The following is a 14,451-nucleotide window of genomic DNA, read 5'->3' as shown; positions in this document are numbered from 1 at the left end:
GTTAAAGAGATTTGTTTTGTTGTTTTTTTTTCTTGGACAGCACTTTTAAGGACTTTACCAAAACCCATGAGCCTACCAGCACACAGAAAACTTTTTGCTGCAAACAGAATACACACTATACATACAACATACCTGTAACCTCCTGTTAATCTTTAATATGCCTTAAATATCTATTTAATAAAAAAATATGATAGAGGAAATTGCAATATCTTTAAAGGAATTCCAGATAGTCGGAACTAGATTTGATTACCAAATTTTAAAATCTTACACTTTGCCTGGTGTTCTTGAGTTTTTTAGAAAGTTCTATTGTGCATGCCCCTGTTTTTAATATTTTATTTATACAGTACATTTGATCTCATGAAAAATTAAGGAGAGTGTTTCACTTACCACAGACGAACTAATTACTCTTATTTGTTCAAGAGCTTCTGAGAGGCTTCCTTCGATTTCAGCATCGTCTAAGGAGAAAAGATCCCCTGCACGTGAAAGGTCCTTCTGTGCCAAAACCAGCCCAAACAGATGATGCATGGCTGTGTTTGCTGCTGCTCAGCCAAACCTCTGCATGCACCATGTGCATGAAAAACTCAGATGTGGACAGAATAGAAACAGTCCTGCAGACTAGTGATCAATTTAATACAAAGAATAAATCCGGGGCATATTTCAAGAGTTCCTTGGCACCAACCTAAATGAAAAAAAAAAAAAAAAAAAGGGAGGGGGGGCAGGGGGGGAAGTAGAATTAGCAAATGCATTAACCGTCATCTTCCAGTTTAACTAAGATTTTTTAGATACAGGATCCCCTGATCCAAGGATGTCCTTAAGCAAGTACCACAAACTGCATGTTGAAGGACCTTTTGCCCTCAAACACCAAATAGCTTAAAATTAGCTAAACAATACATAACTAAATAAATAAACCCACATTTTTCTCATTTCACTGCATATTACCTGAGCAGGAAGGTGACTGGACTAACTCATAAGGATTACAAACCGCTTTTCTGTGGTCAGTAGCAGAGCAGAGCTAGAGGAGGTGGGTGAAGCCACATCATTTGTTTTCTGAGTTGTTGTGTCTTGACTCCAGAAATACACTACTAGCAAGATCAAGAAGATAATGATTTTTGTTTAGAAAAACAGTCAGTTTTGTTGCCAAAATGATCCCTGCAGTCTTTTCAACTCATGTAAAACAAACACTTGGCTGAGTTGAAACTATGCACTTCTTGGCTGGGGAATTTAATAGAAGCAGAGTCAAGTGGGGCTGGGCTCAGCACCACGCACACACTCGTGAAAGAGGACAGTCCTGTCCTTGTGCCCCAAAACTCTGGTGTTTAAAGCATCTGCTGAAGAGACATTTGCCTTAATTATAGAAGTTTGTTCCTTCCACATTTCAGAAGCAGTACTTGTTATTCCAAGCCTGCCAGGACTTGCGTCATGCTGCATATACCTTTGAAGTGAGGGTCTTCAGGCCCAGCCTCATTGCACATGACAAAGGGACCGACAGCACAGGATCCTTCAAGCCCAGAACATCCCGTAGGGCTTGGACACCCTCCCTGGACTTTGCCATTTTTTCCAAGAAAAATGTCTATCCTTGAGTCTTCCAGGGGTCTCCATGATGGCCCTTACCAGTAGGAACACAACAAGGGCAATGCCTCCTCCCTCAGCTCCCAATTGCACTGCACTTCTTCCATCCTTTCCTACCAACACTAGTCACAATGACAAAGAAACCCACAAGCCACAATTTCTCAGCCCCAAAATGTGTCTCTAAGTGCAGAGCTCCATGGGCTGCTAGCCTTTCAGGCAGAGCTGCAAGGGAAGCGGGGCGACAGAACAGCCTGCTGTGCAAGCCCCTACTGAGAAAGGGGGGAACTACAGAGGACATTCACCAGCACTCAGCAGCTGCGCTGGCCAGAAGCATACTGAGCTTCTGCCAGCCAAAGGGAACGCAAAGACAGTGCCATGGCCCTGAGTAAGCTCAGATGCACAAGAAAGGAGAGGTTAAAAACTTGAATGCCTCTGTGCCCCGGGAAGCTGCTGCACAGCTCAACAACCTCACACCAAACAAGCACTGCTCAATGGTCACCTCAAGCTCCCTTGAGCTTTAACTACATCTGTGTTAGCAATCTTTTGGTACACAAATGAACATGCTCACTGCTTCAACACCAACACCTTCCTCATCACCAGTATTTTCTCTACAATGAAGCGTGTGGAGACAAACACAGCGTCAGAGCAACTGCACAGTAGTCTATCGTTAGTTGCTGTTCCGTGAATCAAAATGTCTTTCTGAAGTAAACATATATTTATGTCCTTTACATTTACGTATGTGTATATATGTATGTCCTTCACATTTAGGTATGCAATGATCTGAAAGTTTCAGCCACTAGTGCGTGTCTTTGCAGGAATACAACAGATCCATGACTACCCAGCTGACAGAATTATGACATTAAGGTACACATACACTAAATATGACAGTCATTAATCCGAGAGTTTGAGTTGGCTTCAAACATTACATGTTGGAAAAGCAGTTGCTAGAACTGGATCAGTCTGCCTTTGTGCACATCGCTTAAATGATCTAGTCTGTGTTTTCAGTGAGTAAAATTTCCCTGTAGCTTTACATAGAGGAAGGAGAAATGCCTCAGATTTGGCATATATTAGCTCAAGTAAAGCACAGTGGAAAAGGGAATCTTATGAAAAATAGGCTAGTCATAATCTGGACAGAGTGCATAAGAAGCTGAGTAAGTGTGAAAAGTTAAGGACTCAAACATCACTTTTTCCACACAGTCTTGCGTTAGGTGGAGCTGCTATAGAAGTGTACAGCCACAGCCACCCCGATGGCACACGCCAATCGGGTCAGGCAGAGAAGAGCTCCTGCCCGCTGCTGCCTGCCTGCTGGAGCACGTGGTGGCCTGCAGGAAGCTCTGTGAGATGTGTATCTAACCCAGGCATAGTTTGACATGAGAACATGTAGTAAAATATACATTATGTCACAAACAAAAACTTCCCCTCTGTCTTCATTTATTCATCTAATACAGAATATTTACCGATTTTGAGGCTAGGAAGAGATCTGCCAAGCACACCTTCTAGATGGCCCACGTGGATTTACAGCCAGCTCCTGTAGGTTCTTCTCTCAAGCTGATGAATGAAGTACTACATTGTCACAAACTAGATCAGTAAAACTTCTTTTTTGAGATACGTAGTACCCTTAATCACTGTTACTCTTTTATGCTTTTTTTTTAGGGTAGGGAGGGGGAACACAAAAAGTCAAATAAAAGGCCAAACCAATGCAAAACACTGAGAACCTTCTGGAAATGACTCAATGAAACAACTTCTATTTTAATAACCTAGACAGCACCTTGCACTTAACCTGTAATAAGTCCAGTTGTAGGTTGTTTTTTTTTTAATTTCCCCAAATCTATCAATATTTCTACACCAGACTTAAGTTTGATAATTTGCAACAAGACAAGAGCAGAAAAGAGCTAGTAAGATAGCAAACCCCAAAGCACAAAAGGCTAGATCTTCCTGACAATTGCTGTGGCATAAATCACTAGGCACCAAACTGAAGGGGATACTGTTAAGTATGAGGGAGACTGGGCTCATCATACCCATACTCAGCAATTCTCAAATTCAAAATACAAGTTCAAAAAGCCACAGACACAAGCTGATTTTTTTTACCTGTTCACGATTCCATGACACCCTCAATGATGGTTACAGGTGCTTGTGTTCTTGGGAAGCAAAGCCTGACCATTTGTTTTGCTCTCCTGCTACCCCAGGCAGCATCCAAGGGCACAGCAAGTGGAAAGCTGGGGAATCGGGTGGCAAGCAGTGAACCTGAAGCTGTTAATTGTAGTGCCAGCAGTAAGGCATTTCAGGAATGCAGACTAAAGCAGCCTAAAAGTTACAAGGGCTTCGTCAGGTGACTAAAGGAACCTAAATGGAGAGAGGCCTTATCTCTGAATGAAATGCTCTGTTTGTAGGACAAAATACAAAGCCTAGTCCACTTGAGGGCAGTTGTTTTTAATAGAGAAAAACAGAACTCTCTGTGTTAGTGGAAAGCTATCCTTCCCTGGGAAGAACATAAAAAAAAACCCTCAGTAAGCTCACGCTGAAAGAAAAAGGACAAGTGAACGAACTTGCTACAGAAGAGATTTTCTGTCCAGAGGAATAAATGCTATCATTCTGTAACACTTTACATTAATACAAAAGAGGGTCTGAAGTTTGCTTTGGCTTTTGACATTACTCTCGTAAGCAGCACAACAAACTCTGCACACAAAATTTAGGAAAACGCTTGAGGAACGAAGCTGAACCCTCCATTTGATCAGCTGTGCTGAAATACAGTGTCCCCTTCTTAGCCTTTTGAAAATTATATTCTGTTCAATGTGCTTCTGCAGAAAAAGTTTCTCAGAAAGGCCCTGTTCTCTACCTGATGAACACTTTTCACCTAAGTTTTATAGACATTACTAATGACAATACAGAAAAACATTTACTTACTATAAGCTCTTTGAAATGGAATTATAGCAAATCTTCTTAATAGTTACATTGTGTAACAGTGCTGAAAATACTTTTCTTGTATAGGTCTTAAAAGGAAAGACTTGTCCCTTAAGCATCTCCTTGCTCACTACAAGATTGCACTGTTCCCTACTAATAGCTAGCTGGCACTGAAAAAAGGAAAAACATGATACACATGTCATTTATTTAAAATTTGTTTTTAAAAAGACGTCAGGTTGGATGATAAAACTGCTTCAGAATATGGTTCCTGAGATGTCTTATGACCTTGACTCCACATCACCTATCAGTATCTTTTCATTTAGATAGGATTGTAGATTTAGATAGATTACTGTATCTGTCAGACCAGTGCCTGAGATGGATCAGACTTCTATTTGTGTCCCATGTACACAAGCAATGGCACAAAGGCAAAGGGTCTCGCCAAAGCCTGTACACCCTGCAAGGCTCCCCACTGGCACACTGTCTGTGGGGCTTCACAGCAGGAACCCGTACCTTCCTATGGTCAAAAACGTCAGAAACAAAGCAGTGACTCCAGCTCTTGTAAGCAACTTCAAGTCACCATTATGAAGGGAAAAAAAGACAACAGCTTATAACACAGGCCACTTCCACTGGTTCATAGTGCAGTCCCACACCTAATTCAAAGTTTTGATTGTGATTTTCAACACCTAGTTTCAGCTTGTCATGAAAAGCGGAAAAGCCCTACGTTCCCGGGACCTTGAAGCTGTTCCCCTCCAACTCAACTTGCTGGAGGCACAGCATTTTTTACCAAAGCTCCTTATCAGAAGCAATCAGAATAAAGGCTAGCCTGACAGGTTTCAGAGCTTGAAGCAATTGAATTGGTTTGTTTGCAAAATAATTCCCCCAATAATAGAAGATTAACAATAAAAATTCCATGTAAAAGGGCAGTTGGACCTAAGGGCATCCAAAAGCCAATTGAACTTTGAGCTAAAAGACCGAGTCTTACAGTTTATCAGGAACTCAGATTCTGCAGAATGACATTAGAAGGACAAGAAAAAAGAAAGAAAAAAAATCTGTTAAATCAAAGAGGAAGGGGAGAGGATAAAAATTTTGTAGAATTTCCTTCACTGTAAATTTAAAGAAGTTTGAATAATTTCCTTAACTTTCAAAAGACTTGAAATGTAAGTATGGTTACTTGATTTTACCAGATGGTGCTATCTCACTGAAACCAAAAAAGCAACCCCCAAAGAACGGTGCAATAATATTGCTGATCTAGTTCCATGCTAAGCAACACGAATCGAGAAAACCCTCACTATATTTAAGGAATTTTAGGAAATGCAAGCCACCTAGAATTCATGTTAAGTGAACCTCGTAGTATCTTCTAGTTTGCTCACTGCAAAGCAAGACACAATTAAAACCTTACTATACTGTTGAGCTGATCATGTACATGAAGTTACATAATAGTACCTCCTTCTGAAACGCTGTAAGTCCTGAGCTAACTCACCCCCTGCAGCAAAACACAGAACCCACTGCTATCGGGGATGGTCCCTGCATGCTCAAAGCCACTGGCCAGTTGCAGTTGAATACATTAGGAGACAACAGGCTGCAAGCACAAACAATCCTCTTGCTGGAGTCACACTGAAGACAGATGATACTCCAAACCCAGCACACAGCCAGGGCTCCCCAGCAAATCCAAGGTTCATTTAGCACTTCCCAGACCCCGCTCTCCTCTAACACTCTGTTTGCCATGGGCACCACGCATGTCTCTCAAATGCTGCAGCACAGCTCCTGGCTGGAGCACTTCCAGCTGGTGTTTCTTATTCTGCACTGAAGGTCCAAACTACCACAGGCACCACAGCTTTTTGATAACAAAAGGTAACGTTCATTTTCTGAAATATTAAAGAAAGAAATCTAAAAGTTATAAACTGAGCACCCGGTTCAAAAAAGTAACTTGGATTTAAGTATCAAGAAAATGACACAGGAGAGGAAGGCCATCTGAGAATTGTCCTTAAACAGGGACACTTGTGTTAAAGGACTGGGAGGCCAGAGGTCTTGCTTTATCACACCAATCTTGGGCAAATCATAGCCCAATGCTTTGACTACTCTATCTATAAAAAGGAAAATAAAATAATAAAAAAAAATTCTTACCTTGCAGACATGTTGCCATGCTTAATACTCCGGGTTGCATGAAGTGCTTTGGATGCCTTGGATGAAAGAGACTATAGGAAAGCAAAATAGTATTAGTAACTCTCTGCCTTTTCAGCACTCTTGTGTGCAGACTATAAAATATATGCTGCATGATACATCCAGGAATACAATTGTGTATTTCACAAAACAGGGTTTAATATTTAGGACATGGTCCCATAAAAAACCAACAGGACAGCAGCTCTACTAAACCCTGTGGGAGTTTGTGATATTATTCACACATGCATGGATTGAACAAAGCAAGGTTTAGATTTCCATTCTCTCTGGGGGTGGGGACAAATTTTTTCAACAACTGCATATTTAGCTTTATTTTACTTTTCCATGAATAAGAAAAAGATTAGAACTAACTTCAAAGCAAACTTCTATTCTGTGCATATATGATAGGATTCCCTTTTCTTGAAATCCTTCTCCCCCATTTCACAGGAAACATCTGTTTTGTGGAATGAGAAAAAGTATGTCTCAAACAGTTACTGAAGTTTGTAGTATCTCCAGGACTGCTGGATACTTCTTCCTTCCCCACACGCGCTCATACAGGAAAAGAAAAAGAAAGCCTAGATACATTTCTTAGTTATTTTCAGCCTGAAACTTTCCCAAGAATATTCACATATGCAATTTATGGACAGAATACTGCAAGATATTTCAGAGAACCTTTTTCCTTCCCCTCCATGTTACACTAATGACTCGATTTATTTTTATGTTTGAAAAGCATTTACTCAGTAAAATAGAGCACTCTTTCAAAACTTTTAAATTAAGTTCTCACATTTTTCAGTGAAAGAAAAGGATTAAAGATTATATTGAAAGAGCATCATTTTCACACAGGGTGAATAGACTACAGCAGTTCCCATGGGATCAGCTGCATATATTTAAACTCTTCCCACAAGACAGCCATTGTTTCCTACAAGCCTCTCTGTTTTTTTCTGTCATGACAGGTTTCCACACTTCATGTCATCTAGAAATCCCATAGATGCTGAGCTGGACCAGATGATGAAACAATAAATTATGGAGTCTACTAATTAGACTAGGGTTAAAAATGTTTTTTTGCTAGTGAAACACCTTGCTGCAGTCCTGGGAGCTGTGAACTGACTTGCTCTCAACATCCAGTTCTTATACACAAGGAAGCAGTAATCTTATTGGAAGCAACTGCAAAACAATCGGAGGAATTATACAGGCTCTTTTTAAGATCCATCACTTCTACCAGAACTGCAAGGCTATACTACTATCTGCAGTTTGAATTAAGTACATGTCTAGGAAGAACACTGAAAACCAGCATGTAAATATTCTCCCCTGCAACAAATTGGCTTATTGAGTAGGTTTTATAGGTCGGATGCTGCTTTAAATGAATGAGATTTCACAGATCTCCAGGGCAATTTTGGCTGCACCAGTCCATGCAGAACCTAAGTGATGCAAAGTGGTAAGAATGTACTTATGAACTTGAAAAGTGCTACTTTTGCAAAGAGTTTATAACTTGACCATATTTTTTTTCAATGTAGATATACCTACCTGATAACCTATGTGCTGCCAAGAGATTTTTCTACAATTTTCAGTGCATGACAAATCAAAGGTTTATATCTGACTGTTGTTTCAGAACACACGAATGCTGTAACACTTCACAAGACTCAGTATTTTCTAACATCAATGAGACAGCTTTGTAAGAATTACATTTCTAAATATCTTCATGATATTAAAATATTATGCTAAAACAAACACCGCACTGCTAATATGGAATAAACTGCTTCATATAACAAATACCAATGCACTCATTGTCATGGTTATGCTGTCAAAAGCTGGTCATTTTCAAGTGTTGCTCAACAAGCTTTCATATCTCTGACAAATTGTGAAGACTGTAGTGATGTTACAGAAAAAGAACTTGTTATAAAATTTTACAAAATATATAAATGTGTATTTCTGCCTAAAGACAATGAAAGACTGAACAGAACAGAGCATGAGGGACTACAGGATAGGGTCTCTAAGAATGCCACTTGAAGTAAAAATTGGGCTAGAAGCAATAAATGAATGCAAAAGTCACTGTCCCTCAAAGTCTCCTGAAACAGCAGTCACCAAACAATCACTGAACGTCCTAAGGTTCCGACCAAGTACCTGGCAATTCTCTCTAGTTTCTCTTCAGCACATTTTAATAGGGCCAACAGTTCCCTAGCCTGCCGGTGTTTTCAAAGTTCCCCTAACATAAGGCAATAATGCTACAGCACAGGGCACAAAGTGCCTCCTGAGCACAGCGAGGAAAGTGAAATGCATTTGATGCCCCAGGATGAATCAAGAACACTGCAGGATTAATGTACATGCTGTCACACACCACATACACAAGCACTGCTTTTTCTTTCTGTGGTACTTCAAGCTACCTTAGAATGTTTTTCACAAACATAACTGTAATACATTTATACATATAATAACCACACTGCATTCACAGAAAAACCAGTAACAGTCGCACTATTAATGACTACATTTCCTACACTCTCAAAAACCTCTTCCATTATTTAATATTTGGATCTGCTACTCAACTTCTTTCCATGCAGTAATTTATTCATTATTGAAAGTGTTAAATGAATGCATATTTAAGTTAGTTATTCATACCTCTCAGAAGAAAAATCTCTGAAAAACATTAATAATTGAAGGGAAATTGTCGCTCTTTAGAGAAATTCTGATAAAAATCCATTACAGTTGTCAGTCCCCCTTCCATCCCCCGTCTCTGGTATGCGAGGCTGCTGGCTCGGTGCACAGCCTTGTCAAACCAACCGTACAGTCTATTCAGTTACCCTGGAGTTGTCATGTGGAATCAAGCAAACAAATATCTTCTCTCCATTTTCCCCAACTCCAGCACTCAAAAACAGATCAGAACTAATTCTTCACAAAGCTTAACTTCAGCAGCAGCTTGAGTGAAAATGCTCGGAGCTTGATATGGAATTTGAATTAGTTAAGAGGATTTATCAACAGCCAGTGGTTACATTCAGTTAATTAATAACTTGCTTAAGAGTAACGAGGAAATTGCAGAAGTTAATATTACTTATGGGGCCTCTTCTCAGAAGCTGGTGAGAAGGCCGGACCCTTTCAGTGTCTTTGCAGGAAGATTAGCCAAAAGAAAAATCAAGGACACTGGAGGAAATGCATCCTTTCAGTTGACACCCGTTGCACCTCACCAAATTGTAGAGCTCCAGCCAGCCCTTAGAAAGCATAACTGCCCAGGTGGAACCAGTGCCCAAGACCTACCTGAACACCTCCAAAGCTTGGCAGCTCTAGCAGAGAAATGATTTCTAAATCATTCTGGCAGCACTCTCCATGCAAGCTGAACATGCTTTCCTTCCACATTAAGCACATCTGTATACTTTTCCCCTTAACTTTCCTTTCCAACAAATCAACCACAACTAAATCCTACCCTATGCAGCGACCTGAAGGATCCTAATGGAACTGATACTGGCTATGACCTCCTCTCCTAGGAGAGCACAGGAGCAAACCCACACTGGGAGTGTCCCAGCAGACATTTTTTTATTAACAGCCAAAGTAATATCAAATGAACCAACACACAGAACAGCAAAGTGTAAGGCCAAGCACTCCTAACCAGCTGCTGCAAGAAAAAACAGACTGTTTGCTGAAAGATAATGAATAGGCATGTTTGCACCGTTCTTGTTAGGGCTTTTGTCCTTTTGCAACACAGAAAGAGTTTATAAATGATACAGTTTTAAAAAAACCTGCTCCATAGAATACACATTCAGTCATATGAGTCCTCAATTTTGTTGGCAAATCCTCCAAATAGCTTTTTTTTGCTCCTGTTCATTCCACCATGGCCTTTACAAACACACACAAAATTAATGGTGGGTGAACATACTTTTACTGATGTTAAAAAACAACTATGACTTTCTTAAATAAAATGCAACTGTGCGTTCTCTACATCTTCCTTATAACTTAGTGAATATATGAAGAACACAGCTTGCTTCTTTCCTACCTCTACAAGGCTGTAAAAAAACTTGCAAGCTGACAGCAAACATAAATACTCTTACTCTAAAACTCATTTTCTAAACAAGAAGTTTTAAAAAAAATATTCTTCAAAAGGCAGCATGGTCTAACCAGGAGAGCATAAATGAGGGTCTTGGATTTTACTTCTGCATCTGTTAACTACTTAAGTCATTGTACAGCAGGAATTACGAGGTCTACTCCTTCACCCATTGCATGCCTACTTTTGACTTCTAATAGCAACCAAAGTTACATTTCCCTGCAGTGTCTGAAAATCTTCAAATTTTTCATGTGGAAGAAAAAATAGAACCACAAGCTGGTTTTGTACTTAAACATAACTACAGTTGTAGCTAATGACAATCCTCAGAAGATTTACATGAAAAAGCTTTTCTGATAACTGTGCTGAAAGGGCAAGAACAGTGTTGACCATCTTCTCAGACAACCTGTTCTTTTAATGTCACGAAATGGACATTAGAAAGGGGTTACTCTTACTCTGAGGTGAATGCCCTCTGCTCCCAGAATCATCTGTATAGTCAGTAAGAAAAGCAAGACAGACAGCAGGCTGGGCAATATAAGGCAGCATAGTAAGGATCAGTGAGAGAGACCCAAACAAGCTTTGAAAAGACAACTGACGGCATTACCATAGAGCAAGACATTGATGTGGCCCATTCCAAGCTAGGCACTTCGATCCCTTCCGATCTGTATACTCCCTGCAGAGGTTTGACATGCTAGCATCACCCTTTACAACCCTGACATAGTCATACCTTAATTCTTTTGCTTCTGCTTTTTCATTGACAGATTCATTGCTATAAACCATTAATGTCACTAAGACAATGAAATGTTAGCTAACGCAAGGTGGCATGTGAAAGAATATGGCAGGAAGACTGACTCAAGCCACCCAGTGCAGTTGTCTTAAAGTTCTCTGACTTTCCTCTTGCTGTTTATAAAAACTGTCATCAACTACACAGAGAACCAAGAAATTACCACTGGACTGCTTAGAAAGAGAAACACAATCAGAGACAACAAAGAGCACTTGAACAACTCTAAAGCATATAATGTATGTGGTAAACAGTATGCTGCAATAAGGCAAAACATGATATTGTGCTAATAAGGCAAAAAGATTTTCACGTACATTTCACTATCTGAAAAAGGAGAATTTACTTTATGAAAATAGGTTTTGTCACGCTAGAAAAAAACTTGGTTTTAACTTTCATTATAATAGCTACAATGAATTCATGTCCTTTTTAAAAAAAGTACTGAGAATATTTATTTTGTTAGCCTTTTTAAAATAAACATCTTGTTAGGAAAGAGACATGCTATTGTTGTCTCTCTAACTAATTGGTGAAGAGAAACAGAATATTCCATATTCATTGCATTTAGCCTAAATGAGTCATGTTATCGTCTACCCAGACACAGCATTTTAATTTTAATAACAACAATGCTGACAGCTACAATACTGTTCTTGCAGAAGTTTGCTTGTAAATAATTAACAATTGTTGTATAATGACAGTGGGTTTTTTGATAGCTCTATTAATTTCACAGTCAGGCTGGTGTCTCTTTCATTTAGGGTATTCATAAAGATCCAACCCCCTCCCAACCTACTAACATAAAAGGCTAATGGAAAAAACAGGTTTAAAAAACAGGTTTACATCCCTGCAGTCTTTCCCGATGCCAAAAATCTGTTCTATGCCAAGAGTCAGCCATGGAAAACCAAGGAGGATAGTATAAAAATCACAGATCATACCTCCAAATGGTTTACATGTTTTACTGGTAATGATCCGATTTTGAAGTTCAAGCCTGCATTGCAATAAATAACAAGCTCACATAGCAAAATGCTGTTCTGTGTTGTAGGACCTGGTGGCACTGTCAGAGGTTAGACTCAGCACGGGATGGGGAACCACCTATTATTGTCCTTTAAGTATGTGCACTCATGCCTCTCAAAATCCTGCCAAGCAAGACACTGATGAATGTTTCCCTAACCCACTCATATTTTAAAAACCTGGCAACACTCCTCTGGTTCTGATGGAATCAACAAGTATACAAATACCTTGAAGACCATGAAAATGCTTCCCGTGTAAGCAAGATTTTTATCTGTCACATGCCATATAGCTCACTAATTCACAGCTACATCTTTTACATACATATTAGGAATTTCATCCAAGAATTTTAGACCTGGAAGCAATGTTTCCTCTAGCATAATAGCAGATATCCAATTTGATTTTTTTTTTCCCCTTCAGATAACGTATCCTGTTTTTTTCTTTTTTCCGTGAGGACGAAATGTTTCACCCCAGAAATAACAGAGCCTCTCAAAAGTCCCGTGAAGTTAATGGAGAGATTCTTATTGTCATTACAAGGTTCTATAGCCTTTTGTTCTCCCAGCAGGTATTTCCTGAAGTTACCTTGTACCCATTCGCTGTCTCAGACAAAGAAGTGAATAATGACACAGACATTTATGAAGCAGTCTTTGGTTTCTATATGGACTAATCTGGGCCATGCATTTGACTGGCAGCAGCCCAATACTTGGTGTACTTGCATAGTTTCATACACTAAGTGGATTATTCAGGATTGTAAGCTGTCTTGCCAAACAAAAAATGTTAGATGTCAACCTAACTTTTCTATCAAATTCCATATTAATTATTAAAGCTATTTTCTAACTGTTCTAAGTGTGGGGGTTTTTTCCCCCCATGCTAAGTATTGCTTATACTCCAATTACTGGCAAACTGCAGCAATCTCGTTTGACACTTTTAGAATAGCTGTTTATTTCTAAAGGCCAAATCCTGTGTACCAAAGTCAAAGCTCCTGCTGAAATTAAAAGAGGTTTTCCCCAAACGAAGTCTAAAAACTACAAGATTTGACCCATTGTCTCAGAGGAGCTAGACCCTGCCTCAGCACCGTAGCTGTTAGTCAGGTTTGTAGGTGGTTATTGCCTGGCAGCCCTATCTTGTAACAATACACAGAGCTCATTATCAGCTGCACTGCTCCAAAAGGCTCATCTGCATCACAAAAGACAACATCTGCTGTGCATCTAGGTGCCATCTCGTTGATAAAGTATATCTGAAAAAGTTTGCATACTCCTTTCTTTATAGCCACTGCTGTTTTGGAGACAGTTCCGAAATACTCATAGGCAACAAACAAATGTCACTGTAGGTCCATCTGACAGCACTTCAGATGCTTCCCAGCCTCCCTTGCTGCAATGGCCAGACTGCAAACACGCCCAATCTCTTTTTTACATATACACATACATGCACTCTCACATTCATCTTTTGCATATCAGATAACATTTTCATTAACCACCTGCATAATTTTCCAATTGAACTGCATATTTTATTACTTCAGGCATCTATTTCCATTCACTTTGTTTTCCACATACCAGGCTTTCTAATTGAGCTGCATAGTTTATGAACTGTGCTAATTGAGCTGCATAACTCCACTGCTCAGTTTTTATATACTGTACCAAGCAGAATATCGAGTGCTGGATTTGTGCCACTGGAATTACAAGCTCTGCAAGTTAAGGAGTACTTTAACAGTTCTGCTGTATTTTTCACTTCTTAAGATTTCTGTGTTTTTTCTACTTTGTAATTCCCAAATGGGTTGAAACCTGCATTTGGCTTAAGCAAAAGTTTTTTTAAGGATGGCCAGGACAAATTAATTAAACTGTTGATGACAGCCCAAGTAATCCTTGTATTCTGTCCCTGAGAGCAGAAGTCAAGAAACTTACCCTAGGAGAGCAAAGGCAGTTACTCCCACACACAAGAAAAACTGCCTGACTACAAGTGACTGTTCCAAGAGGTGCTCACACTCCCAGTTTCTGGTTAAGAGCCAGAAACCTTTAAAAGG

General features: G+C 39.6%; 1 protein-coding gene across 3 annotated transcripts in view; it reads right to left on the bottom strand.

The window, feature by feature from the left end:
- The window catches only part of VEPH1 (ventricular zone expressed PH domain containing 1), a 102,015-nt gene extending 92,473 nt beyond the window's left edge, over positions 1-9,542 (bottom strand). For all 3 annotated transcript variants that reach the window (XR_008734485.1, XR_008734484.1, XM_027806661.2), the window contains exons 1-3: positions 9,241-9,542; positions 6,595-6,665; positions 388-679 (exon numbers count right to left, since the gene is read on the bottom strand). Coding sequence is in view for 1 of the 3 variants with exons in the window: in XM_027806661.2 (XP_027662462.1) it covers positions 388-525 (138 nt within the window). In the remaining 2 variants the exon portion in view is untranslated. The remainder of the gene's footprint in view (positions 1-387; positions 680-6,594; positions 6,666-9,240) is intronic.
- Between the last annotated feature and the right edge of the window lie 4,909 nt (positions 9,543-14,451).

The sequence above is a fragment of the Falco cherrug genome, chromosome 11, assembly GCF_023634085.1.
Source record: "Falco cherrug isolate bFalChe1 chromosome 11, bFalChe1.pri, whole genome shotgun sequence".
Lineage (NCBI taxonomy): Eukaryota > Metazoa > Chordata > Aves > Falconiformes > Falconidae > Falco > Falco cherrug.
The sequence above is the reverse complement of the archived record's forward strand: the minus strand, read 5'-3'. Positions and strand labels throughout refer to the sequence as shown.